This window comes from Filicampus tigris, chromosome 20 (genome assembly GCF_054856515.1).
Source record: "Filicampus tigris isolate MCC_2025a chromosome 20, RoL_Ftig_1.0, whole genome shotgun sequence".
NCBI lineage: Eukaryota > Metazoa > Chordata > Actinopteri > Syngnathiformes > Syngnathidae > Filicampus > Filicampus tigris.
In genome coordinates, this window is record NC_141236.1 from 11155486 (window position 1) to 11183351 (window position 27866).

General features: G+C 44.8%; 2 protein-coding genes across 4 annotated transcripts; one reads left to right on the top strand and one right to left on the bottom strand.

Annotated features, from left to right (window-relative positions):
• Window positions 1-448: 448 nt before the first annotated feature.
• On the bottom strand, window positions 449-20068 carry scara5 (scavenger receptor class A, member 5 (putative)). Of its 2 annotated transcripts, XM_086019763.1 has the most exons (12): window positions 19816-20068; window positions 17690-17808; window positions 15743-15871; window positions 9559-9758; window positions 9094-9272; window positions 8881-9007; window positions 8366-8534; window positions 7483-7563; window positions 5191-5298; window positions 4177-4233; window positions 2544-2732; window positions 449-2448 (listed from the first exon to the last, which is right to left on the bottom strand). In XM_086019763.1, exons 1-12 carry the CDS (start codon window positions 19818-19820, stop codon window positions 2315-2317), a joined length of 1497 nt encoding a protein of 498 aa, XP_085875889.1. In that variant the 5' UTR covers window positions 19821-20068; the 3' UTR covers window positions 449-2314. The 2 variants fall into 2 exon arrangements, with proteins under 2 accessions (XP_085875889.1, XP_085875890.1); XM_086019764.1 differs by lacking the exons at window positions 15743-15871; window positions 17690-17808; window positions 19816-20068 and adding an exon at window positions 12244-12308.
• A 570-nt stretch (window positions 20069-20638) lies between these two features.
• LOC147128314 (sterile alpha motif domain-containing protein 12-like) lies at window positions 20639-27861 on the top strand. 2 transcript variants are annotated; one of them, XR_015083926.1, is made up of 5 exons: window positions 20639-20750; window positions 22428-22593; window positions 22918-23058; window positions 23284-23380; window positions 27714-27861. XR_015083926.1 is itself a non-coding variant. In XM_086019073.1 (4 exons), the coding sequence occupies exons 1-4, from the start codon at window positions 20697-20699 to the stop codon at window positions 23298-23300; spliced, it is 378 nt and encodes a 125-aa protein (XP_085875199.1). In that variant the 5' UTR covers window positions 20639-20696; the 3' UTR covers window positions 23301-23726. The 2 variants fall into 2 exon arrangements, 1 of the variants encoding a protein (XP_085875199.1); XM_086019073.1 differs by lacking the exon at window positions 27714-27861 and having other exon boundaries at window positions 23284-23726.
• Window positions 27862-27866: the final 5 nt, after the last annotated feature.

Genomic DNA, 27866 nt, shown 5'->3' on the forward strand with positions numbered 1-27866 from the left:
TTTGAATGTATGTTCACTTATTAATAGTAGAATGATGCTCAAGAATGATGTTCATGCTGAAGGAGTTTTTCATTTGTTTTTCATCAGTCAAACAGTAAAAAGAGAAAATTCCTTACACATGAATAAACCAAAAATACTAATTGAGCAGCATACAGTACTTTTTTCCATTTCTTAGTTATGTAGCAAGTTACTTCCTATTTTTGTAGTATTTATGTTCATCCGTTCAAGATGGGAACGTGCAAAAATAACCACAAATAGCTTTTTCCTTGAAATTGGTTTATAATTGTATACATTTTTTATTGGATTCTAAAACATGTTTTAAAATGTTTGTGCAGATTAGTGTTACATGGCCACATGTAGCCACGTGTGCGTCACATGTGGAAACACTCATACGTGTAATTGCACCTTAGCGCTGCCAATCAAGAGACGTTGCCAGAGACAAGCGAGCTCACCTGTTTAAACACATTTATTATGTCGGCAGTGCATATGCAGCATTTAGTAGTAAAAGTACAAATCAGACAACATATTACTGTATCAAATATTTTGGAAGTCACTGTAGCCCTTCCAGTAAATGTTGAACAACCGATGCGCCATGATAAAAAACACATGTATGACATGCAACCAAGAATGTGTTAAAAAATGAAGGCACATTTAAGTGGTTAAGAGCACTTCTCATTTTCAAAAGGTAAAACGTACGAGTATTTAACCGCAAAAGGCTAAAGAATTGGCCAGAACGGGAGATCACATGACCACTTTACATCCCGTGAGAAAACATCAGTCAGGCTGCCAGAAATTGGGAATTTTTGCACATTAGGAGCACCTGGTGTAGTGCCACAGCAGAATGATATGCACTTCATATTTTAGACAGAAGTGGATCTTTGGCTTCCTATTAGGGGCATGTGCGGCATTGCCCCTGTAGCTACAGAGGGCACTGCCATTTTCCTACTTCCAGAAAAATGCATCTTATATTTCATTTTTACCTTCTTTCTAAATTGTATTTTACAATTCAATTCAAGTTGGGTTTTTTGCTTGCCTGTCTGCATTCGGGGCACTTGGAGCAGTGCTCCCGTAGCTGAAGAAAATGCTGCAGTGTTCCTTTTTTCCCTAAATGTATTTTATACTTTTTTTTATACATATGTTTTCATACACAACAGTGATTCAATTTCAAACTTGTCTCATGCTTTTAAGTGTGGTTTTTGGAAACATTTCCTTCACGGACTTCATATTTTTGAAGTGAAAAGATATTTTTCCATTTGTACTTCAGGGCAGGAATGATTGTGCCCCACAAATTCTATCTATCTAACAAAACGCATCTGATCGATTCCGTGGATGTTTAAAGTACAAATTAATTGGAGACGAGTCTCCAACATTGTAGTTAAGCCGTCCAACATGATACCACACACACAGACGTTTTGTTACAGTTAACATACAAAAACTTTTCCTTCGTTTGCATGTTAGCGCGCTGGCACGTTAGCGGCTAAACTGCCACGACCGACTAGTCTCACCGTTTTGAGCAAATACGCAGAAAAGAGTGGAGGATATCCTGTTTGCGTCCCTGCGGCCGCCAGACGAGACGTGTTGTGATGACAAAGTGGGACAGGGAAAATAAACAAAATGGAAGCCGCGTGTTAGCTTTGGCGACACGTTCGCTCCGTCAGAATGTGACGCCTTTAAACAAAACAGTGAGCTCTAATGAGAAACACACTGCGAACATGTGCGATGCTAACGACGAGCAACTCTTTTCAAATTAAACTGGTAGAAACTCCGTTGTCTTGGTTTTTGAGGAACAACTACAGCAAATAAAATGTCCGATTTCCTGTGCATTTCATTGCAGGGATTCTTCAATGATGCGTTGTGTCCTAACGTCACAGCAAGCCACCACGGACAAGTTTAGCCACCTCACACTTGAGATGAGTATGTATGGTATACAGTAAGTAAACAGAGTATATGTCGCGGAAAGTGTGTGTTGGAATAGTGGTGGAATATCTGGTGACTTTTTGAGGACAATAGGCAAAAAGGCCATTGTGTTGCCCGAATAGTACTAATGAAGACGATAACTATAGGAAAGAATCTAGTTCAATACGGTCCTCATAGTAAGGCACAAAATGGTGATGATCAGAAGTCTTTAGCGGCAGCCTCGAGTGCCCCAAAATGGAGCTTTGTTTCCAAGATAGGTCTTTCCTTTGAAAGTCTCTATGTCCATCTTGTCAATCGAAATGGTCCCACTTAGCTCGCATCAATAGCAACGACTCCGACAATGTGTCCAGGACCAGGACCGAAGGAGTGGATCGGTTGTGAAGGGGTTAAAGTTGCGTTAGCTGAGGCACGTGACGCCAGCGTCTTCCACGTGGCCGCAGTTGGTTTTGCCCCAACCGGAGAACTTGCACTCGTGGATGGCGGCCTCGGAGCCCGTGCACGCTACGTCGTCCATCCAGATTAGACCGCTGCCTAAGCGGGAACACAGTCAAGAAGACCATGACACTGTTGCAGAATGTGACGAAAACGTGAACGGGCACTTTCTATTTTTTTTTCTTTTGTTTTACCTTGTCCGAAGCGTCCTGTTTTGTGGACCTCGGCGGCCCCTCGGTATCCAAGCATCCTGCACACCACATCGCCGTCCTTCTTGTCCCACACGTCGTCGCACACCGTGCCCCAGCGCCGCTCGTGGAAGACCTCCACGCGGCCCTCGTGGGGGCCCGACCCGTTCACCAGTCGCACCAGGGTGTCTTCCACTGCGCGGAACAAAGCCGAGATTTTACAACACGACTGAATTCCCCACGTGCGGGTAGTTTGTGTATGACCGACAATTGTTCAATGAAATGTGGCTCGGTTTCAACCTGACACATCAAACAAACAGCAGTCAGGGTTTTTTTTTTTGGTTTTTTTTAACTTTTCCAAAAGGACTTTGATGTAAAAATAAATACGATTCATCTGAGTCTGGTATTAATCTGGTGGACCTGACAGCTAAAATCAAAGCATTCACTTTCAAGCATCTGTGAATGTTCCCTCATAAGTCATATAATCATCAGTGAAGGAGGACATTAAACACACATGAATGAAAATGTACATATTAGTTTAATTTAAGCTCTGGAAGAAATCTAACGTGGACCTAAATTCTAAACTAAAAGACTAAAACAGGAAAATGGAAAATGCTAGGAGTTTAGCTTGTCAAAGACCAGCTCAAAGGATGATCCAGGTCGTCATAAAATGCTAGCAAAATACTCTTAAAGCGTCCATAGACTTTTTGACACTGAAATAAAGTCTAAAAGCTAACATCAGTACGCTAATATTCTCTTGAGAGATCGAAAATATTAGGCTAGGTTAGCCTGTTGTGCGTGCGAGCTAACAAGATGCGAAGGGTGCCAACTGCTAAGCATGTTACACACCGGAAGCTTGTGACACAATCATCCGTTTGCAATTCACAAGAACATTTAGATGACGGAGAAACGTGTGACATTGCTTTGTTGATATTTTTCCCCCAGAGTACTGGATAAGATTACTAACTTTTGCCTTTGATGTGTTTGAAGTCTTAACGCAAAGCAGAGCGACAGCACATACAGCAGATTTGTTGAACTGAGCAGGTGTGTGTGTCTTCCAAGAAATCATCAGCTCATAAATTTGACACTGTCAAATGTTGGTTTTTGGATCGTGGGGTACACGGTTGCTTCCACCAAATGACTGGCAATTTAATTGAACACTCGCTATCAATCAAACTGTCTGAGCTTTTCAGAAATAGTGAATAAACCAATAAGGTTCTTTCTTTGACCGCACTATACATCATGAAAAGTTCAAAGATCAGTTGAAAATGGCATGGTGTATCGGTATTAAAAAAGTACTGCGGTACCTTGCTGTCAAAAACAATACCGTTTAAAAAACAAAAAAAACAAAAACGTATGCGCTTATGTGTACCTCCTAGCGCCATCTTGAATTATTTTGCCGACATGGCCGACAGCCAGGGCGAAGCCTGTCTGAAAGGCGTGTTAGAAAGCCATCGTGAGGGAGCATCGCCAAAATGATATCACAAATTCAACGAGCGACAGATTAGCATGGGACACATTTACTGTCAATGTGTTGCTGACAAGTTGCATTTGCCAAGCTTCGCTTTGACAACAACTCGCATTGTCGACAACAACAACAAAAAAGTCACATATTTATAGGACTACAATTGATCCTCACCTGTTTTTACTCCTCTGTCACCCTTATCTCCTTTCATCCCTCGTTCTCCTCGCTCCCCTGGAGACACAACACAAGAGGACATTGGACGTCGCCATCTTGTTTTTTGGCAGGATTCCTGTTTTGTTTTTTTATTGTCGTTATTGCTTTTTGTTGTCTCATTTGTTTTGAGTAGATATTGGCCTCGTGTTGTTCTTTCACATCATTTTCTTGGAATTTGAGGTCAAGTTGCAAGTTGTTTGACCGCTGAAACCCGCTGTTTGGGTATTTGCAGCATATGTGGTGTAGTTTATTTCCTGGAAACCCCGAATGTGCGGATCAATGAATCGGTTAGAAGTCACCAGCCTGCCTCGGGAGACTCAAAGTGTTAAACAGTCGTAAATGAAATTTCCTCTCCTTTGTGGTTTCAGCCTCCATTGGCAGCTTGGAAAGCAAAGCGCCTTGCTTGCTGACAGACTTATGATCCAAAAACCACAGGACCGACCTTCAAGTCTGCCGGGGTGCCATTTGTTGCTCGTTTTCACCCGAGACGTCTGGCTTGTCTGTGTTTTATTTTTCTTCAAACACTGGGCTTTTTTCAAATTTGATTTCATTTCTACCTCCGGGACTATTGCCACACTTGCACAACCCACACCTCCACGCACACACACCCTTCTTGGACGTCCGTGGGTGTCACTTCCAAAGTCACCACATCAGCCACTCAATCAGGTTGCAGAATGTTGTTGTTGTTTTGTGCGAGTTACTGCAGTCGTCAACCTGACACATTGTTACTGGCGACTACTAACATTACTCACACCAAAGTCTACTAACTCCTTCAATCAAGTCAATCTGAATCTTTGTTACTTGCAAATAATGCTCCTGTGATGCATCGTTATTCCCGACTAAGGAGTCAACATGAGACAATGTAACGTCTGTGGTCGTCCTTTTTTTTTTTTAAGTACGACAACAACATCTTTTGCTCTCTTGTCTTTTCGGTGCCCCTCCCAACTTTTGCACCCATTCTTGCCTTTCACCAACCTTTTGGTCCGACAGGTCCGATATCTCCCTTTTCTCCTTGACTGCCAACGTCTCCACTGGATCCTTTGATACCGCGAAGTCCCTGGATGCCCTTTTCTCCGGAAAAGCCTTCAAGAGACATGAACACGTGTACACAGCGTATCTGGAAGTTATTCTCATGTACAGAACATGCATCTTGCCTTTGGCTAGTCCATTGGCGTGGCCGCTTTCGAGTGCCTCATTGTCAGCTGTGAGTGCACGCACGCCATGGTGAGAATGTACAATAAGTGGAGAGAAAGTGGGGCTTCACGTTGATGCGGACACTTTAGAGCGCCTCGTTGAGGCGTCGTGGAAAAGCCCCGTGACAACCTGGTGGGACAGTTGAGCTGGGCGCGGTTTCAGCACATAAAGCGGACACGCCCGAGGGATTAAAAAAAAAAAAAAAATCTTCTCCCTAACTGTTCTATAATGTCCTGCACTTGTCGACTTGCCCTGTAACGTGTGCATACGTTTTCAATGAAAACGAGAGAGGACCAGGCTCGCCCATTGTGTTCTTCCAAGTAGATCTTCATGGACCGTTTGTTGTGCTCTGGGAACTTCCCCCAAAGTGTTCCCACAAAACTTGGACGCACACAACTGTCCCACATGTTCTCGCAAAGCCAACTGGTCCATTCCCAGCTTTCCCCGCGCGCCGCCATGACATCATTGATGGACGACATCGCCGCATAAACGCTCCAAAGCTTTTCCCCCTGGCCAAAACATGGAGGAAAAACAGCCATGTCTTTTCCTTTGTTCCCCCCCCCCCTTCTCCCGCTAATAAAATGTATTTCCCCACTGTAATGAATGTGTGTGTGTGTGTGTGTGTGTGTAAGCGCGCGTGTTTACAGTAAGCACGCTGGAGCTACTCTGAGCTAACACGCTAACGAGGAACACATGTACGCTGTGGTGTTGTGACCGCTCCTCAGCAACAAGTCACAGACGGTATTAACAGACTCTCTGGACACCATTTGTTTTGGCTCAGTTTGAAAGTACAAAACTGATTACGAACCACCGCTAAAAATTAATAGGGCTCTTGCACAGAGAGAAAATTGAAAATTGAAATGAATGGAAATGACATTAAGCAGTTCCAGCCGCCACAAAAAAAACAAACAAAATGTTTGTCGTTTGTGTTTTTATCATGAAAAAAAAAAAAAAAAAATAGCACTCTAGAATATTGTACTTTATAAAAATGACATAACTGATGAGTTGTCGCCAAATTTTTTGCTTCACTTCAATAAATATCGTGCCGCTCCTTCTCGTGTATGTGCCGTGGCCACCTGGGGGCAGTATAATACGCCCAGCCATCCATCCATTATTAGGTAGACTGTCATGGCGACATTGTAGTCAACTGCTTGAATGGCAACCATGTGACTCCACCGACAAACGAGCTTTGACACGTTTTCTTCATGCTGGGATTACCTCCGACAAGACAAAGATGGCTGAGCGGCCGTTTCGCGCCCTCACCCTCAAGTCCTAAGCCGTGTTTTTCCACCGTGTAATCGTGCGAGCTGGCGTCACCTTTACCGTAAGGCAGCGTGACGACGCCAGCTGAGCAGCTGTGTTGTGTTTAAAGAGCAGCGGGGACTTTGATGCCACTCCAGTCTCAATCCTCTGGCGTGAAAACACACTTGAAGGTCAAACTGGGTTTTTGCGAGCGTCTCTCCGCATTCTTTGAAAGCTTTGCCCCCAGAGTCAGTTTACTCGGGCGAGCTGCAGGCTAGCATGCCGCAATAGTGAATCGGCAACCATGTATCGGGTTTACATGCTCCACATATAAGAAACTAACACTGTGTTATTTTTATTCAACCACAAAAACATGGTGCGATTGTCAAGGAAGATTAGAGAGGAAATTATAAATGCAGTGAAGCATAATTGCAAAACACAGTATATTAGTTTCTGCAATACTTTGTTGTCAAAAACTGAATTTAATAATCCACAGGTTTAAAGTGGAAGAAAAGTCTCCGTATTTTTGGTGTATTTTTTTTTTTTCTCATTTTTTTACGCATAGCAACACATGTGCAGATGGATTGCATCATAGCACATTTTGTTGAGGGAGGAAGTCCAAACAATTTTCAGGGTTTAACTGGTGGCGCTTGTAAAGCTGTAAACCTGACTATTATTTTTCATTTTTCTTCTTCTTTTTTTTTTTTGGTGCTTTCTATTTCAAGAACAGGAAGCGTGCCACAAAGAATCATAACAAACCTGCAATGCGACACAGCGTAACAAGCTGTTCGCATTTTGCCTCATTCGACTTTTTTCCCCCACATTACTCACCTCTTAAACCGGTTAATCCAGGAGCGCCCGTGTGCCCCAGCGGCCCAGTGTCACCCTTCTCTCCTTTTGGTCCTGGAGGTCCTGCAAAAAGACGATGACGAATATCCATGAATGACCTGATGAAGACACATCAATTCATTCAAGAATGGCCAGACACTTCATTAGGTACTCCCATATGAACATAATAATGCCGCGTTTGGCTTGTCTCACGTTGTGCCGGGAAGCCATTTGGTTGCCTGGCACAGTGACAGTCGCACCCAAGACTTCTTCCACATAAGTCTGAAATGTTGGCATGCGAGCAGTATTATGCTCACGAGTCACTGAGAAAATATCTCCCGGCTCTGGACAGCTCCTCCACCCAGAAATGAGATTTACGAGGAACAGTCCTATAAAGTGTTTCTAATGTACGAAAGGGCAGGAGAATATTCGTGTAAAAAAAAAAAAACTAACAAAAAAACTTGTGTTTAAAAACCCAGTAAAGTGATTTGTTTCTAAATACATTACACCTCTGAAGATAATAGCTGAAATCATGTAAAAAAAACCAACAACAACTATGTCATAGTAAAGAGCGTCTCATTGTCTGCTGTGAGTGCAAAAACAAAACAAGTCAGTGTGTGGACCAGGACTTTGAGCTGGAGCGGCCGCTTTAGAGCGCCTCGTTATTGGCCATGAGTGCACGCTCCTCTAGGAGAGAAGGTGGAAAAGAGGAAAAGAATAAAAGTCTGACTTGACAGGCAGCATGTGGACCTGGCTTCATGCTGTTATGGTGGCTTTAGAGCGCCTCGTTGTCGCGACGTGGAAAAGCACTTAATGGGTTTAGCAAATACTTCACAAAGAGTCTTTGTGGCGAACTTGAGAGGATTTTAGAGGAGCTGCAGCTGACCCTCTATGAAGCTGATGTTTTTCAGGGCCAAGGAGTGCTCCCAGTCCTTGAGACGCAGGTCTTCGGTGATGGTGTTCAAGATCTCCATTTCGTTTCGAAGTTGGGCCTCCGTGTGGACGTGGGTCACCCACAGGCTGGACGTGTCCTCCGTAATGTTGCTGATCTGAATCTGGGGGGAAAAATGATCCCGATTGCAGTGAGTCTGAGACACAAGATAAAATCAGATTGCCGTTCAATGCGGGCCTGGAGTCAAAAGGAAGGAAGGAAAAAAGGAGAGCAACTTTTTACACAGACGACTCACAGATGCCGAAAAACGGTTCGCTCAACCATTTAGGCAACAAACTGCCATGTTTAGCTCCAATTTTGCAGTGCTAGTACCTACTAGCTTGTCTATTGCCTTGCCCAGTCTATATTAGCATTAAGCTAGCGGACCATTGATAGGCTGATGATAATGGTGGTGTTGAAAGAACTTTAAATGATATATTGACTGCTGCTGGTTTTTGGTGCGTTCTCACCTGTAGATCGTGTATTTTCAAATGGTGGATATTGATGTCATTGCTGACGGTGTGATTGACAGCTCCGACCGTCCAGTTGACCTCCTCCAGCTTGTCTCTTAGCCCGGTCACCTGGCCCGAAGTCTCCCTTGAAAAAAAAAAAAACCCAAACAAACGCAATCGTCAGCGTGTGCGGCGACGTCGCGGTAGCCGCGCTAAGCTAACTGGGCTAACCTGAGCAGCAGGTTCTGATCGTGGAGCCAGGTGGAGGTGCGCGACACTTCGGCAGTCAGGCCCGTCAGGTTCCTGCCGGCCGAGCTGCTGAACGACGACAGACGTTCGTCCAGCTGCACCAGGTAGCCTTCCGACTGTAGGGAGTGACCTTGCAGGCTTCGCAGCTCCACCTCGAGGCTCTGAGACCATCCAAAAGGGAACAATGAGCTTCTTCAGGGACCGATGAGGAGCTCGCACAGCATGGCGGCGAAGTATGATGAGTCAGCATTTCTTTTTTCATAATCTCTGTGTAAAAGAGGCTGCTGCTAGCATATTTTAATCTATTTTGGCCCCCCCACCTAAAACCTGGAACCGTACCTAGGTAGCGACCTCGACCGGGATGGACCAGCGTGTATTCCGAACTGAATTACTCTCCAGAAACAAAGATATGGACAAGACGTCCCGCGGAAGAAAAAAAAAAGTCACCTTGATGAGAATCTCGAGCTTCTGCAGCCTGTCGCTGTGGTTCTGGAAGAGATTCTCCAGCTTCCAGATGTTCTCCAGGAGGTCGGCCCGATCGGGCGTGTCGCCCAGCGTCTGCTGGAGCAGCCGGGAGCGCTCCGACATCTGGGTGACGTTCTCCATCAGCACCTGCTGCCGCTGCGACCACGCCTGGGAGCGAGACACTGCCGGGGGAAGAAAATACGGCGCAGTTGTTGTCGAACCTCTCTCGGCAACCGAGTCCCCAAATTCACGTCAAGCGGTCAGCATCAATCACTCGGCCGGGATCGCGACTGCTGCGTGTAACGGAGAGCAGATGTCGCCGTCGATCGGAAGCTATCTTGACTTGAGAGTCGCTCCCAGGAATGTTCTTGCTACTAAAAGGGTTCAATCGGACACCTTCGGCGGAGATTGCTGGGCTTTCCAAAACAACAGCACAGGGTCTTCTTTTTCGGAGCTATCGAAGTTATCATGAGACCGCAAATAGACAAGACCTCCCATTATCCACACACAACGGTACCTCCAAAAGCTGCTAGGCTAACATTTCGTTCCAGGGACAACATTTCCTTGAGGTTGCTGGAACTAACGGCTTCCAATCAGATATACTGGAGTATGCTCATGCTGCAGATCTGGTTTCATAACATTCCTAGTTCCAGACTGAACTTCCTGTTATGCAAATGCGCTATCGACCGTATTATCATTTGTTGGGTGATGTTGAATTTGGCCTGGACTTTAGCTCCGCTTCCAACACTTCCAAGAGGAAAATCATCATCTTGAAGCCATGTGTCGATGTTCCATCCCTATTCAAAGCATGCAGTCAACGCAACTGGAAGGAACGACAAGCGAGGCTTCCCGTGTGTTGATTTAGCTGCCTAGCCCCCAATTTCGGCACCCATTCACCTTCCTTGTCTTGTGCTTGGCTGCGGCCTCTTAAAACGTTCTACTGACGGCAACTCTTCCCTTCCGCGCAGACGTTTTACAGCATGACGTCGGGGTGACATCGTCTACGCAAAACAAGCTATTAAAAGGACGGGGAGGCGCGGGATGGCTTCCCGCAGGCTCCTAAAGTGCTGAAAAGTGGGCGAAAAATGCACAGGACCTCCAGAAGAGAACAAATGAAATTGCAGCTCGTCATGCGTGTTTGCTTTACTCCAAATGACCCGAGACTGGGGAGGCTAATTGCTAAATGATGGTCTGTCGGCGCTGTAACACATGCAACCACACACTCACCGGCAACGCAAACACACGCACTCATGCTTGTATACAACGGAATGTCCAGGATATCCCTTTCACGTGAAAATAAATGTCTTGTCTGTAAATTTGATTCCATATACATAAGTACAGGATTGAGCCTCAAAAATACGCTTGCTTCAAAACTGGAATTTCTCCCACTGGATGGTCGCTGAGTTCTTCCGCATGGTGACGACGAGGCACTCTAAAGCGGTCACGCCAGCGGCCTATTTGAGTCAAAGGTGCGTTTTGGGGCTGCACGCATAGCTAGCTAGCAAACTGCAACGTCGTTCTCAGCCTTTGCACGTTTTCAGCGAATATCTTTGGCCATTTTGAAACAAATCTGTGAATTCACTAAAAACGGAAGACTTGCTGCTGCGTTGGAATTCCCACACAAACACAAGAGAAGAGTGTTGAAAAAAAAAAAAAAAAAAAACGGAGCATTTGTCAAGTTGTTCCCAGAGCCAAAAGGACAGCTGCTGCTCCAGCTCGTCACTTTTTGGCTTTGGGCTTCTTGTGATTGACACTCGTGCGTGTTTTCACCTCTTACGTCACATTTCAACACCAAAATTGCAATGGATGGCTCACAGCTTCTCAACATCTCAGCTTCCATGATGCACTTTGATGAGAATTTTGTGTTCTTTTTTTTTTTTTTTTTCTTCTACAAAACGTTCCCAGCACCTTCAATGACTCGAATGACATTTTCCCTCCCAAACAACTTCACAGACACATCACACGTTCTGTGCTTGAGTGCACCTCGAAATGGAAAGAACATTCAGGATCCTGAACGTCTTCTTACAAGCGCGCCCGTGTTGCGTTCAAACAAAAGTCCTCCGCGGCGACGGCTGCTGGATCAACGTCCATGGTTACCAAGCTCTGACTTGGACTCCTCGCAGCTTGACGCTTATTTCCAACGTATAAGTGTACGTCCGTGAAGATATTTTCAGATATTTTTCTCCTCCCTCATTCTGAGGTAAAAACAACACTAAGACCACATTAGCCGATCACAAACAAAAAGAGAGTCATTTCTGGAAACTACGCTGTAACAATAATACAGGTAGCATCACAATCACAGCTTTGAAGTTTTTCTTAAAAATGACACGTCTATAAGTGACACTGTTGCGCAACAAATAACGACAATGTATCGACACTGGACTGCAGCAGATTAGGATATTCCATAGTATTGACATTTGATACTAGTGGATACTCACATGCGCGTATTCTTTATCCTCTGAGAAGAACCAATAACATTCAGCGGCTTATTTAGAAGTTATGACCACCTCGTGTATATATCTGAAGAATTCACCTCACAATGTTTCCTATAGGGGAAAATGTGTTTTCGTTTTGGCGTCTGCTGTTTTGAAACACACTGCATCCGATTTAAATCCCACGACTGCTTTTACTTCTTTACATGTTCTGACATTCCACTTTGTTACTGACCGTAATCGCGCAGGCATGTCATGACAGGGTGTCGCGCTGACGGTTCCGCATTATTCCAGTGCACTTGTGGCATATGTTGGCTTTCAACTATTTATACCATGAAACCACAAGTAAGCTAACAGAGCAAACAGCGTCGCGCCGCTTTGATAGCGCGCTGAACAGCACAGCTTGCTCCTATTAAAACGAAGCGCGGCTTGGCCGGCCGGGCGCTACGGCCTGACTTGCAACACCAGCGACCGACGTGTAAATTGCAGCTTGCAGGCAGGATTACTGCAAAGGTGCAATTGCTTCGCGATCACCAAAGAAGACCTCCACCGAGGCTTAAATAGTCGAAGGGCCGCCGACTGTTTCATTGGATTTAACGTTATCCTGATGCAGTTTTTTTTCAGGGGTCCGGGGTACTGGCACATGTGCAATCTGGTTCAGATCCAGATGAAAGTTGTTGTTTTCCAGTTTCAACCTAAAGGGGGCGATAGTGAGACATCCAATTAGTCGTTTGCACGTTATTGACGTGCGTTTGATGGCCTGAAAGAACCTTGGCACGGTGTGCTATCTGCATGGGCATTATGAGTGTGTGTATGTGCGTGCGTGTGCACGTCTACGCGTGTGTGTGTGTACCTTCCACTTATGCCGCACTCCCACTGCGGAACCTTTGGACGTTCTCCAGACACTTTTGTTGAGCGGAGAACTCGGCACACATTACTGGAGGTTTTATGTTCTCAGAGTCAATTTAAAGCCGCTGGGAGTGCGCAGCGTGTGCACTTAATGGAGCGTTTGTTCACATTTGTGTATTTGCCGGTGTGTTTGCGATCACAACGCTGGTCCACTTCCACTTTGTTTGGGAACATTTTTTCTCCTCATGGAAATAATGAAAATATATCGAGTTCAGGGTTGTACTGTTGCCGTCATGAAACTTTTGTTAACTACACGTAGCTGTCTCAAAAAGATGATCCTGAGTGATTATCCTGTGGTGTGTGGTACGCACATAGCCTTCTGATAATCTGTCCTCTTTTGAGTTTTTTTTTTTCCACTTCCGAGTCAAAAAACGCCCAATTGTCCAAAGTCTGGAGAGATGATCTCCTGATAACCTGTGCTCTTGAACACATATATTTTGTAAAACCGCCAAAAAAGCAATTACTGGCCGTTTCCAGCCTGTGCTTTCTAAATGACCATATATAGGCGTACCGTACGCTATGCTGGTCTAATAAATGTCTATCTGATTATCTCACAGCAGGTAGTAAAGTATGCTTGGCTGTTTTATTTGTTGGACTGCACACACTTACTGTTTTTCTTTTTTTTTTTCCTACAGGGGGAAGGGGCCGATTTGGATGCATTTTCGTGCATTCACTGTACATTCCTAACGCCATTCGATCGCCACAACAAATAAAGTGAGCGTCGCTAGCCGGCCGTAGGTGCTGGCCTTTGACGCAAGGACACATTTTTTTGGGGGGGTCGGGACTCGTGATCAGAGCTCACCGCTATCTGGCACGCCTGCCTGCTTCCCATCACCGCCAGCACTACGCGAGGCTTATCTATGAAAATGACATGTCGAGACGGGGCCAATTTAGGGAGGGTGGGGGTTGTGTGTGTGTGTGTGTGGGGTGGTGGTGCAGCAACCCAATAAGTCAAGTGAGAATTCAATCCAAAAGCAAACAAGAGTTGAGGGGGAAAAAGAACTGGCAAACAGACATGGGCATTTTTTTTTACGCGAGCATGGATGCAGAGGGGGCCCTCTGGGAGCAGTGCTGGAGCCACTTGGCACACAAAAGGCTGCTTTGATTGCTTGTTCTTCAGGCAGCTCATCTAAAAGTCCTAAATAAGAAAATAGCTTCGGACTACACGCACACACATGCACACACACTTCGTCCGCAGTGTCTCCATCCTCTTGTCTTCTCTCGTCTCCTAACAACATTGACATTTGCAAGGGGGCCCCTCGCTCAAGGTGAAAAGCCATAAAGTCGTACACACAAGGCAGAGGAGGCAGCCAGCCAGGGTTTTTCCAAGGAGTTTCACCCTGATCAACCGACAGAATCATAATGTACACAAAGCGGGAGTGATCACATGAGTGGACAAAAAGCATCGGTACACCTGCAGCAGGAAGTGAAGTTGACGAGGATTGGGCCTCAAACATTTCCCTGAGGAACTCCGACCAAATCACACCGTTGGATGGATATTGGACTGATGTTGTACCAAGTCCCGTGTCTGTGACAGGAACATGAGCGTTGACATAAGTCTTGGGACACCAACAGCGGGAAGTGAGGGGGAAGAGGAAGGCTGATAAAAACACAGAGGACCTCGGATGCTTCCAGGAGGAACGCCACTGAAAATGGTGCCTAACATAAGGATGGGTGGAGCGCTGTCGTGCAAAATTATACATAAGTACATGACTAGTCAACAACATAAGTCTTGGGACACCTACAGAGGGAAGTGAGGAGGACGAAGAAAAAAAAAAAAGGACCTCAAACATTTCCCTGAGGCACTCAAAATGAGGGTTGTGTAGAATTGTGCATACATAACGGACACTTACTGGAGACGAAAATGTATAGCGTTATCTAGAACTAGCATCACAACGGGGTGGGTGGCGGAGGGGGCTCACATTCCAAAACGTGGCCCCACTTTTGAAGCCCAGCCTTGGCTCTCTTCATTGCTAGCGTTTCACTTTACACTGGACGTGACTTGTTTACCCTACTTGTGTGTTCTCCACGCTAAAGCGCAGCACACGGCTACAGTAACACGGAGATTAGTTTCACATCACGTACCCCCCCACCTCCCTCCATTGCACCCCCTTATGCTACACTCCTCGTATGTGCATGTGTGTGTGTCCTTCATTGCGAGGCAGGGCTGATGTCATGTGCACAGAAACTAGAGATGGACATGAAACTATTTCCATGTGCAAACTTATTGATCACAGACATATGAAAAAAAAAAAAAAAAAAAAAAGAAAAGAAACCAAAACTTCATCTGGGAGCGCAAGGCTAATGTGAGGTTGGAGACAACCATAATGGATCCCACTGGACGTATATGTTTATGATACATTATGTAGCATAACAGTACAGTCAAATTTAACATCTCCTGATATTAAACTCGTCACATTTTCCAGTCTTTGAGATCTGATTGTAGTTTGCTTTGTTTATCTTGTTAACATATTGTCGATGCTCCATATAAAAAATGTATTTATTATTATTTTTTTAACATATATTTATGTTTTGTTTTATTTATTTTTTTACTTTATTTCTTTGCAGCAACACTGCAATTTTAAGATGGAATTAATTTCAAGCAATTCAAAATACAAAGACTTTTAATGTAATGAAAACATTTATTATTCACTATTAATTCATTCATTTCTTGAGATGTTTCCTTTGTGTCGGAAAGCAAACATTTAAACCTTCTTAAAAATAAAGGCTAGATAGGTGAGAGCAAGCTAATGATCGCGTTGGTGTTTCGCATAAAAGCTAAGGTGTTTTGTAATTGTAACGATAAGGACGATTAGTCACCGTACCTGCCAGGCAGAGCCCGAAGATGGTGAGCAGCACGAGCACGTAGAGCGACACGATGGCGTACTTGATGGCCGCCAAAGAGTTGAGCTGAGCACAACACTGATCCTGTTTCCTGCGCCGCTTTCCAGAACCTGATCCGTGGGGGGAAAAAGCCAAAACAACAACAGTCAATCCAAAGCGTTTAGCGCCAATGGCTAAAGCTAACGGCTGACACAATGAGACATTTGGCTTCCATAACGACACATTAAGAGTTTGCTTTGGACGTCGGCCCGTCCGGGTCTGCGCTTAAGAATGCTTCATGAACATCAGATTAGTTTCTTCTGGGAACAAATTTGACAAAGGTTGGGACCGTGTGTCCAATAAAAACAATATGTGATCATTTTGCATGTTGTACATGCATTCACCTGTAGGCCAAACGTTGTTAAAGGGCCAGTGTAAAGTGAAAAGTGAAAATAAATATGTCTTCTGAATTTGACACAGCACAGTGCAGAGTGTTGTTAACAACCCTGGCAAATTTGAATGATTAAAAGCATACAAATCTCTCCCCTCTCAAACGCTGTGGGCGCACACACACATAACAGTATATTACAATGAACTACGCGGCCCATCTGCTTAAAAAATGAAACGTGGCCCCTGAGGACAAAAGTTTGCCCGCCCCTGATCATTCGCCATGGGACGTCGCAACGTTAAAAATCTTACGGTGGGCGCGACCTCACATCAGCATGAATTCATTTGAACCGTGACCGACACACAGACACGCACACGCACGCACTTCCCTCATATGATCAAGAACATACACTCTTGCGGCGCAAGACAAACACAGCTGTCGCAAATGTGTTTGTGCGTGTATGCGCGTGTGTCTCTGTGTGTGTGCGCGCGTGCGTGTGTGTGTGTGCATGCGTGCATACGTGCCACATGGCTGGAACGTATAGAGAAGCAAAACGTCGAGCTCAGCAAGTCGGGAAGAAGACATGACAACTTGGAATCACGCAAACATAAACAGGAAGTTCACTTGTAAGGCAAAAGTGGCTTTACTTCCCCCTAACATAAATGTTTGAGGGTTAAAGGAGGCTAGCTTAGCTTAGCGTACGGGTCTAACACCATTCAACATATTGTTACAGTAATATTTCCTATCTTACGACTCTAAGATAAGCTAGTCGCGTCCTTTAGTGGGTAACAAGAAGTATAAAAATTAATTCATGACTGACAGCGAAGAAATATTCGCCTTGCATTTATATGCTAAGATAAGCTAACTACATCATACTGAAAGGGACGGATGGAGCTAAATGTTCTATCTGCTTTTGTATGCGATGATGAGCTAGTCTTTCACCTTTTAATGTTAATGGCAGCTAGAGCCCGAAGCTAATGTCCCCACTACCTTTGAATGCTAAGCTATAGCCGCATTATACTGAGAGTTGTCTTTTATTAGCAAAGCACTTCAAACGCCCTTAAAATCCTTGCAATTGTAATGTTTTGTGGAGTTCAAAGAGACAAATTTAGTGTGCAAATGGCTGACGTAGCTGAGCTTACTGCTCCCCCGGATTCTAATGCTACACTCACTGCTAACGTTCTACTACGTCCTCTTCTACTATGCTAGGATAAGCTAGCCACCTCATACTTAGTGTTTGAGTTGTTTTTGTGGAAGACATCATACTGTTAAGAGTTGGAGTAAGGTCGTCGTGTGCAGCACAAATCAAGAAGCTAAATATGTTTATCGCTGAGAACTAAGATAACTGCTCCCCCTTCTTCATTTATGCAAAGCTAAGCTAACGTGACACCGTCTTAGCCTCAATTAACCCAGGAAAATGTTTACGCTCAGAGGAAGCAAAGCAACTTCTGCATTAAACTGCACTTTTCCAGGGTTCATTTTCTTGCAAATTTCCTGCTTACTCAGTCATTTTTTTCCCCAAAAGAAAATAACATGTAAGGGTTCTCCTCTTCTTCCTCACCTTCATCGCAGAGGTTGAGCTTGGACAAGTTATGTCCCTCATAGGCGTCTTCGTACATGGACGTGCTCTCCCGTTCCTCGTATGTAGTCAAGTACATGGCCTTGTTATCCATCTCCTGGCTGGGATGCAAACACACACACAGACAGACACACACCCACACACACACACCGATTAAAGTCGTATAGAATACGGACAGAAATGGTCCAAGAAAAACAAAATGAAGGATGTCCAAGTGGAGTTGGGTCGGATTTGTGTGCTTAACCTGGTCTTTACATTCCGTGTGTTTGCCTTCAAGAAAAATATCTGAGGGAATTTCGGAATGCATATGTATGAGGAAGGTTGCTTCCCGGGCAAAGGCGTACTGTGAGTGTGTCAGTGGCTGTGAATTCCTGACATGAGACAGATCACATTAGAATTGAGTTGGAGTTTATGAAAAACAAAAGCCATTTGATCAAGAAAAATTGTCTCGATAGCACCACTTGTAATTTTTGACAATTCAGCTCCCCAAGCTCGTTTGACCTAGCGACCAAAACTTGGTTGGCCTGTCAATCATGAGTAGACTCCCAAAAAAGTCTCAAGAAGACATGCTTGAAAAGACGCCGTAAATCTGCCATTTTGATTTGTCGTGGAGATTTTGGGGTCATGTTGGCCAGTTCCAGAAGTCCTTCAAAAACAGTGGGGATTTTATTTGATTGCTAACACGTTTGAACCATGTAAAGTAAGACAGATGGGTGACACTAACTCGGGTCAAATTTGAGTTTTCGCCTTTGCGTGTGGGTGGGGACGTTTTATGATGACCTCGTAAACATTAAACTTAAACAAGTACAGTTTGGAAATCCAGCCCCTAATGCCTGTTTTACTTAACAACATGAAATGTAGGCATGTCTATCATGAGTACGGTAGATCCACAAAAAAAAAAAACTCTCAAAAAGCCACGCCAGAAAAGACACAGGAAGTCTTTCATTTTGGTTTGAACGGGCAATTTTAGGCTCATTTTCATCACTCAACAACTTGTGCAAGAGATTTTGTCTGACAGGTACCAAATTTGAAGTTTGTATGCATACGGACAACGCAAAATTGCAAAACGTTTTTGTTTTGTTCTCATTGTGTTTGGGCATAGCACAGCAGCAAAGTGTGACATCAACACTAAACTTGAACAGATCGAGTTTGAAAATAAGACCACAAAGTCAGTTTCATTTAGCAACACGAAATTTGGTCAACAAGTGTCATGAGCAGAGCCACAAGAAAGGCTGAAGAAGGCAGCCATGCTTGAAAAGCCGCAGGATGCCTGCCATTTTGCAATGCCGAAAGCATTTGAGGGTCATTTCCACAATTCGCTCTGGGAAAACAATTGTTTCACAATCTGAACAAACTCGGAAATCAAAACAAGGGCAGGAAAGGTGGCAACTGTGAGTGCCAAAATTCCCAGGAGGCCGCAGTGGATTTGTCGCAGTGGGAGATGTGCAGGGGTACCACAAAGCCGTTAGAAGCACTCAATCCTGACTTTCTCATTAAGGCAACCAGAATGACAGTTGGACTGAAACTATTAAAGCTGCTAGGAGACCCCCCGCCTACCCGTGTATCTATGTGTCTGTGTGCGCGTGTGGTAAAGGATGGTGGGAAAGCAAAGAATCGCTATCTGGAACACACTGCGGTCTCTCGTTGGACAACCATGAATGAATGAATGAAGACAACCTCAGTTTCTCATAAAAACATAGAGCATATTGGATGCTTATCAATGTTTTTGGGCGAATTTTACCCTCCACACACATTTTTTCCAAAGCATTTTAATGAGTGCCAATTATTTTCTCTATTCACAGGCCAGAATTGATCATATATCTGTTGCAGAAGTCCTATGTGGGCCCCCAGTAGCAGTGATGAAAAATGGTGGCCTCCTCCATCATTTCAGTTGCCCATTCCTTGTCAATGCACAGTTGACATGCTGAAAGTGATTCCACTCATCGGCCACTTTATTAGGTACACGTGTGCAACAACAGTGTGGGAAAAAATTAAAAAGTGGTATTCATATAAATGAGGTCCAAGAGTTGTTTCTCATATGTTGACTCAACTCGACGGGCAGCTGTGCCTAATGTAGTAGCCCAAATTGATAATCTTTATGAACTCACCTCATCAGCTGTCAACTGGATGACTGAGAAAGCCAAAAAAAAAAAAAAAAAAAAAAAAAAAAGAAGATCACAGCTCCTAGCGGCTCATCCTTCCCCTCAATGCAGCCCAAACCAAAAGTCGCAGTTCCAAGCTGATTCCGCAGCTCCACAAGCACACGCCGCGGAAGGACGCACCGTGCACGGCCTCTCCTACTCCCGCTGCAACAACAACAACAGAGCCGGATTATAGCGGCGGAATATGTGCAACCTCCACAAAAACATCACCACGGTCCACGTGATCCAAAAAGTCAAGCAAAGTCCAGCTGGAGTTCTCACCGGAGGAGACTCGTTCGTGGGCTGTGCGCAGGCGCCATCTAGTGATCGTCTGTGGCTCGTGCATGGCATTAACGTACCTGTCGTTTTCTCTTATTGTGTGTGTGTGGGTTTTATATATCTACATTTATCTTATTTAAAAAATATTTAGAATTGAGTATGTCACTCTTAATCCTAATAAAAATTAAATAAAAATGCGATTAAAAAGAGTGAGCTAGCCCCCCATATTACTCAATAATGAAACTTAGTAGAGTATTTTTTTTTATTTTAAACGTGGCCATGTCTTCCCGGTTGTCCAAATAAACACAAAATGCATTCATACCATTCTTTGTCTTTATTCATGTGACAAAATTGAATAAGCAAATATAACAGTCTTATTTGTTCATGATTGGTTGTTGATATTTGATTATTCACACTTGATTTTTTTGTACAAAAACAAAAAAAAGAGGATTTTTCTGAAACTGGACTGTAAATTCCAAGCATACGTGAACACACCAGCGCACATGAACACACCTGATGGGGGTGCGGTTACTGGCAGGTGGTCGCCTTCCGCGTGGACAAGTTCAGGCATGCAGCCGTGGCGTAAAGAACTACAAAGCACTCGGTCGCACATACACCTGAAAGTAAGTAAAACAAAGAAGAGACGATTTCTTTATAAGTTAATTAAAAGCTAAAAGGCTCGCTATGATTTCCGAAACGTTTGCTGTGTGCCGTGCGTTGTTGGCGCGCTATGTCGCCAAACTCCGAAAATGACTGACTTATTTTTGGGTGCTATTATTTTCAAACGCTCACATGTGCATAAATACGACGCTGAAATGATAATATGATAGTAACTGTAGCAATTCGGCGCCTAGTTTTACCACCACAACAAAATAGAATGTTGTCAAATGTGTATTTGTTGGTCTTATGTGGTTGTTTAGCAAGGAAAGCAAAATGACGACTTGGGTTTCTTTATTTTAACACAAATGGGGTAAACAAAAAAAAACAAAAAAACGTCGAATTGTGGCGCAAGAACCTTGTTGTTCATTCAAGAAGGTTGTATTTGCCACAATTGGGGGGGGGTCGAATTGTGGCGCAAGACCCCGTTGTCCGTTGAAGAAGGTTGTACTTGCCACAAGATGGCGGCATTGCATCGGTTAAAAAACGACTTCACGTGAAATTACAGAACCAAGCAAATCTTTTTTTAGCTTTCTGAAAATGTGACGAAATTATCACGTCTCAATTGTAGAAACCATCAATTCTATCTAATACTGCTATAATGCAATATTACAGCAGATTATCACAATAATTCACATGCTGTATACATATAAATAGGAGATGTTATAAGAGACATGGTAACTGTGTCAAATTGTGAAACAGCAAACTAAGTCTCCTTTAAAACAGAGAAGAGCTGGTTTCTTGACTGCCACCTTGACTTTTAAAGTCCTCAAATGTTTTCACAGTGTATGCCAATGAGTCCAGTGTGACTGTGACTTCTCCGCTAATTAACACAGGAAATGACATTTCCTACATTTCACTGAAAAGGTCACATCAACAATTTAGCAGTTTTTTTTCCACCCTCGGGAGGATTTGTTGCAGCAAACACGACTTTTTCCTCCTTGGAACGTCAGCGGATTTCACTCTTGTTTTGTCTAAATGTCCCATGTTGGGCAATTTGCGAGCGCACCACAGGCTAACAAGTGGGGACACTGCAAATCGTCAGTTACGATGCTAAATATTTGCTCGTGTAATCCTGTTTTGTGTTATATAAACTGAAAATGTGTTATGAAAAAAAAGTTGGGCGAATCCTGTAAAATCGATCATCTTTCTGGTTTGACATTCTATGAAAAAAAATCTGAGGTTTAAAGATGATCATCCTGGAGACTGGTCCAGCGCAGGAAAGGATTTAATAGGACCTTTACACTCTAGTGTAACATAGTCAAAATCAATCGGATTCCTCGGTGGAGAAAGAGTGCTGACAAGGAGCGTGTACTGTACTCCTATCTTTATTTCTTCCTGACCTCTCACCTCGGCTTCCTCAAATTGCTCGAGTCGAATCAATACCGGTCTTGCTGTGACGCATGCTAATAATAATAGCCCGAAAAAAAAGTCGTGAATGTTTAAAATGATGACGGCTGGAGCGCAGATTGTGCGGAATTGAACTGATGATTGTCACCCATTATCCTTCCTGTGGCTAATCAAAAGCAAAAGCATTGTTGCAATGAGATTTAAAGCTCAACACGAGGACCATGGCCGATGCGGGTGTCCTGCCCGGCTTTACGTGGTCTTCAGCTTTAACGATGATGTTTTCTGTCTTGCAGCCCCTTTTGTCGGAGTGGTGTTTTGCTGGTGCCGTGGTCTCGGCGATGGAAACGTCCAAGCGTGTGTCGTCGTGGTCGGTGCAGGATGTGCTGGAGTGGATCGAAAAGTGCTATCCCAGCCTAGTGGGTGTTCTCCACAAGGCCGTGATGAAACACGCCATATCAGGTATTTTCTTCCCAATAAAAACGGGGACGTTTCTCAATGACCCCAAACTTTGAAACACGATATCGCACAGGATTCTTTTATGTTTAGTTAGGCAGCCGAGCCGTTAGCAGCGGATCAGCTTCTGACTTCCAGCGCTGCCGATAGCCGCGCGGACTTTTCTCGACATCACAGCTGTCAAACTCTGGTCCTCGAGGGCCGCCATCCCGCATGTTTTCGATGTTTTCCCCCTCCTCCGACACAGCCGATTCAAATGATTAGCAGCAATGAGTTCGCTGCGCGTTCTATTATTATTGTCGCGTAATGATAATATTTGGCGGGGTGTAGGTCGCGCGCTGCTGAGGCTGCGGGAGCACCACCTGCTCCTCCTCGGCGTGGACTCGGAGGATCAACAGCAGGAGATGTTGCAGGACCTCCTCCTCCTCCGGGTGCAGGAGGAGGTGGGAGAACTGGACGACATCTGCTCAGGTGAGCTCGCTTGCGAATGAAAGGTGCTCAATTTTTTGGGATGACTGTTTGGGCCCCGTTTTTGCCATGTGCCCAAAAATCAGGCAACCCGAAATGGTGGAAAACCTCCCAGTCTTTGCACGCTTCCAGCAATCATCCTCAAACGTATTTAGAAACAAACCTTTGATTTTTGACTTGGCTTCTGCTATGAGAAAACAAGTACTTATTTACTGTCGTCTTTTGCAGAATGTTTCCCGGCGTAGCGGACGCTCACCTTTTAAATCCCGGTTCCGGCCCGTTCCATCCATTATTTCCTCCAGTCATCCATCCGTCGGCTGACAAGGTGGGGGTGACGGACATCTTAGCTGGCGAAGAAGAATCGATGAGGAGGGGGGAAAAAAAAAAGTCATTTCCCGTGTGAAACGTGAGCCCGGCAGATGTTATCAAAATTCTTCGTATTATTCATCCTTGCTTGTTGGGACGGTGAATTAGGACAACAGAGTGGCCGCAGACGTTTACACAATGTCACATTTTTACAAACTGAGGAGGCACCATGCATCAGTGTTTTTTTTTTTTTTTAACAACAGGCCTCGACATGGGATAAAAATGGCATCTCTTCCTTCCATTTTGACACCTTAATATTTTATGTCAAAGGCTTCGCACTGCAAGTATTAAATGTGCAAGGAGGAGTGGGGAGGGGCAGATGAATTCAATGAGGACAGACGAGACTAATGAAGAGTCCCGGTGCAGGGACGCCAATCGATCAGTGTTTGGACCGCGCCAATCATCCGTCAATTAGCTCTAATTAGACGAGGAGCTTACGCAACATTAATAGAGCTTCCGGTCCATCCCTCGGCAATATCACGCATAGGCTGGCCACACACACACACACACACCTTCCTGAAAATTGCCAATGAATTTCTAAATAAGACCTCACGGCTATCTGACTTGAAAAGTTTCCCCAAGCAGCGTTATCTAACTCGGTTCATTTTAGTGACGTAACCGCACAGAAGAAGAAGAAGAAGAAGAAGAAGAAGCGAGGAAGGCAATTACGCTCAATTTGATCTCCATTTGGACTTTCTGGGCCAGAAGCGATGACGCTCATTTGTATCAAAGATTCATTTCTTACTCGGACGTACCGAGCGCTCGCAGATTTATTGCGCTGCTGCCGGTCCGATCAATAATAACAGCCCGTCGTCCCCCCCCCCCCCCCCCCATATTGGAATTCCAATAGCGTCGTGAATTACGAGGAAACGAGCGTATGACGGGAGCGCATTTTAGTCTGAGTTTTTTTGCTGTGCTCTACCTCAGCTCCACTATACGATAGTGGCCATGTTAGAGCTGCGAAAAGGCAACATCGAAAAGGAAAGGAAGAGATTTCTGTCAAGAACTGGCTATGTCCAACAAGTGACAACAATCTCCTGTCGCCTTGATCTGAAAACTGTTCGTGGAGTCTGCAAAGAGGCACCATGAAAGGAGCATCACACATTTTCTGGCTGTTTCCCCACATGTGACAACAATCTGCCCTATGCCTCATGTCGGGCAAGTACTGGCTATGCGCTACACAAGACAACAATCTCCCATATCCTTCACATTGAAAGTGCTCAGGGATCTTGTGAAACGGTCTACAATAACATTAACAAGGAGTTGCAGGGATTTCAAGCAAGTACTGGCTGTGTCCTAGGAGGGCCACAGCAACAGACCCCCACAACTGGGATGACAAAAACACTTCTCTAAATCCAAATGAAGGAAGTCGGATGCGAGCGCAGGTGTGACGCTGATGGCTTTGATGACGTGTGAGGCGTCAGGCTCAGGCCCATCATGCATCGCTCTGGCTGCGCTAATTCCTCCCTCCTCGGAAATGCATGAGACGTCATTCACGTGGATAAATATGGCATGAATATTTCAGCGCGGTTAGTCGCTGAAGCGCAGCTGCGTCTATAAATCAAAATGTGTGTGCGTGCCCGCGCGCGCGTTCCCGCGCTTTTAAAACATTAACGCTGACGGCACGACAGGCGGCAGCGTACCGGAGGGACTTTTGGATAATTGAAATGCCCAAAAAGCCCAGAGACTCTTCTGCTCCTCCAAACCTTCTCCATTCCACGCTGTAGTATTTTCTTTTTTTATTGATGCGACCCACGAATGGCGTGTTTTCCAAGTCAAAGGAAGAACCTTGTTGATTTTAAAGGCTGTCTGAACTAAACTGGTTTGGGGACATGAATGTTACATTGGCCTGTTTCTTCTCCAAACTTCAGGAATCGTACCACATTATGCTAAGGCAAGAATCCTAGGTTATATGCTGTCCTTCATGTGCCAACAATCTCCCATATTCTTCATATGAAACGTTCTCAAGGGGGCTGTGAAGATGCATTGAGCAAAAAAACAAAAAAGATTAATTTCTGGCAAGCCTTAGTTGTATCCTCCATGTGACAACAATCTCTGACATTGTTCACGTTTGACCAGCAATGACTATTTTCTACATGTGACAACAATCTCCCACACCACGGGACAATGGGAAGTTGAGATGGGGTCTAAACCCGATTAACAAGAAGCTGCAAAGCCTTGTGGCTAGTACTGGCTACGTCATACAAGTGACAAAAAAAATCCTGTCTAATTATTTAAAAAAGAAGATGAGATTCATGGCAACCACTGGATGGGCTCTACACTTTGTAGCAAGCTCCCATATAGGAGAGGTGTTTATGAAGGCTTCAAAGAGGCCTACAGCAACATTATAAAGGAGCGGCAGAGATTTCTGGCAAGTACTGCCCGTGTCCTATAAGTGACAGCAATCTCCTACAGGCTACTCATGTCACCATAGCATGTTTCAGGACCGAAATCGAGCCCTATCTTTGTCAAAGCCCAATTGAATGCGTACCTAAAGAAGTGGCACGCCATAGACCCTGATAAAGCACTGCAAAAAGTTGCCACGAGAGGGCGATATTGAACCGGTGAAGCGGTTGTCATCGATTTCAATCACAACTGAAGTGTAAACTTGGAACCGTCCAAACTTCGGAGCATAATGAATCACCCCAAAATTGCCTACCAAAGCGTCCGGTGCTGGAAATTGTGGAAATTGACAAATGGTTGACATTGTACCGAAAGTAAGCAGTGCGAACCTGCCAGACGCCCTGAAATTCACACATTTCTTGATGGAGTTTCGTACGGAGGAGCCATGGTGTATTTGAAGAAAAGTTGCACCCCAAACGTTGCAAATTCACGAGCATCGCACCTCCCGTCTGCCTGCTCACGTGCTCGGGGGTGGGGGGGGGGGGGGCGTTTGTTGGCGGGTGGGTGGTTGCTTGCTGCTCTGATCCCAAAGAGGACTCGCATTCAGGCGCGCATGTGCGCGCGTCCACTTTTCCTCGAGGCAATCCGCGCTGCCTGTCAATCAAGCCGTGGACCGTGAAGTGGATCCCGTAACTGGATTCCCCGGAGGCCGATGATGAGGATGAGGACTCGACCCCCCAAAAAGTGACGCCTTTAGGATTTTTGCTCTGGGATGGACGCGTGTGGACGGATGCGGGAGGAGGAGGAGAAGGCGGTGACAGTGCCGGCGGCGTGGACGCGCGTCCAGTCTTGTTTTGTCGTCTTCCGCGGATGAGAAAGAAGCAAAAAGTTTCGCAGGCGGATGGAGGAGCGGCGCCGTGCGGTCGTCGAGGCGGTGGTGGCGGCGGCGTTGCTCCGCGGATTCCGACGCTGCGTGCGCGCGTGAGCGTGCGCGTTAATTGCGCCTTCGTTAGTTGCGCGCGCTCGCGCGTGCGTGCACAGGGGCGGTGGAATGCACGCGCCCTCTGAGGGGTCAGCAGCAGCAGCAGCAGCATCCAACCTTGACGCGACCACAGGTGTTCCCTAGTAAACAGGTAGGCACTAAAAATGTACTCTTCGGTGACGTCATGCTGCTAAATATAACTTGTGCATTAGTCAAAATATTTAACTTGACACACTATGGACATTTATTAAGAGCGAAAAGTATGAGAAACTAGGTGAGAGTATTAGTAATTTTAGACCATTTAATGCAAATTGCAGAAAATGTAAATACTGCACTATCCAGTATTCAATAAATCACAGAAACATAAAAATGTGACATTTGTGCTCAAGGGACCGCGGCACTGTTTCAGTGACATCCAATACAACTAAATTTAGCAGTATATGTTCAATATTGTTCCTGTTCCTCAGAGTTGTTTCTAATATTTTGACCTGGCACATATTGGAAACTGTAGTGCGCATTACATAAAATAAATAAATAAACATCATATATCCAGTTTCATGCACTAAATATATAGAAGAAGAAACAAGTGAAATGTATGCTCACAAGCTACAAATTTACTTGATTTAATAGTATAGCACCGCGAGTTTGTCGTGTTTGGACCTGGCACATGTCCGAATATTACAAACAGCGGTCGATCTGCTACACTCCCATATTGAGAAACATACTTAAAGAAAACAAAAAAGTATTCTACCCATGACAGAAGCCGTACTGAATCCAACTCTTTGTTTATTATTGTGTATGCTTGTATTTCAGACTGACAGCTGATTGTGGAATTTGGGCTTGGCAAATCTAAGCTAATTCTTGATTTCCCCATGAGAATCGGACGCATTTTTTTTCCTGTTTATAAAGAGTCATCGAGTAATGGTTGCCGGTATTAACTGTGCATTTTTTTTTTCATCCTCTTTAGTGACTCCGCATCCCAGAATGCCATGGTGTGGCTAGGGCGACATCCAAGTGGCTCCACCTGACCTGAGCCAACCTCCCCTCTCGCCTCCCTTTCATCATCATCCCCCTAACCCGGCTCCTCCGTCCACCTCCTCAGTCCCTTTCCTCCCACCCT

Coding starts and splice junctions, on each gene's coding strand:
- scara5 (XM_086019763.1), bottom strand. Junction 9,008..9,093: donor GATCAGAACCTGCTGCTCAG/GTTAGCCCAGTT, acceptor TTTTTTTTCAAG/GGAGACTTCGGGCCAGGTGA. Junction 7,564..8,365: donor AAACATCAGCTTCATAGAGG/GTCAGCTGCAGC, acceptor GTCTTTTTGCAG/GACCTCCAGGACCAAAAGGA.
- LOC147128314 (XM_086019073.1), top strand. CDS start 20,697: ATGCAGCCGTGGCGTAAAGAACTACAAAGCACTCGGTCGCACATACAC. Junction 20,751..22,427: donor GGTCGCACATACACCTGAAA/GTAAGTAAAACA, acceptor TCTGTCTTGCAG/CCCCTTTTGTCGGAGTGGTG. Junction 22,594..22,917: donor GATGAAACACGCCATATCAG/GTATTTTCTTCC, acceptor GGCGGGGTGTAG/GTCGCGCGCTGCTGAGGCTG.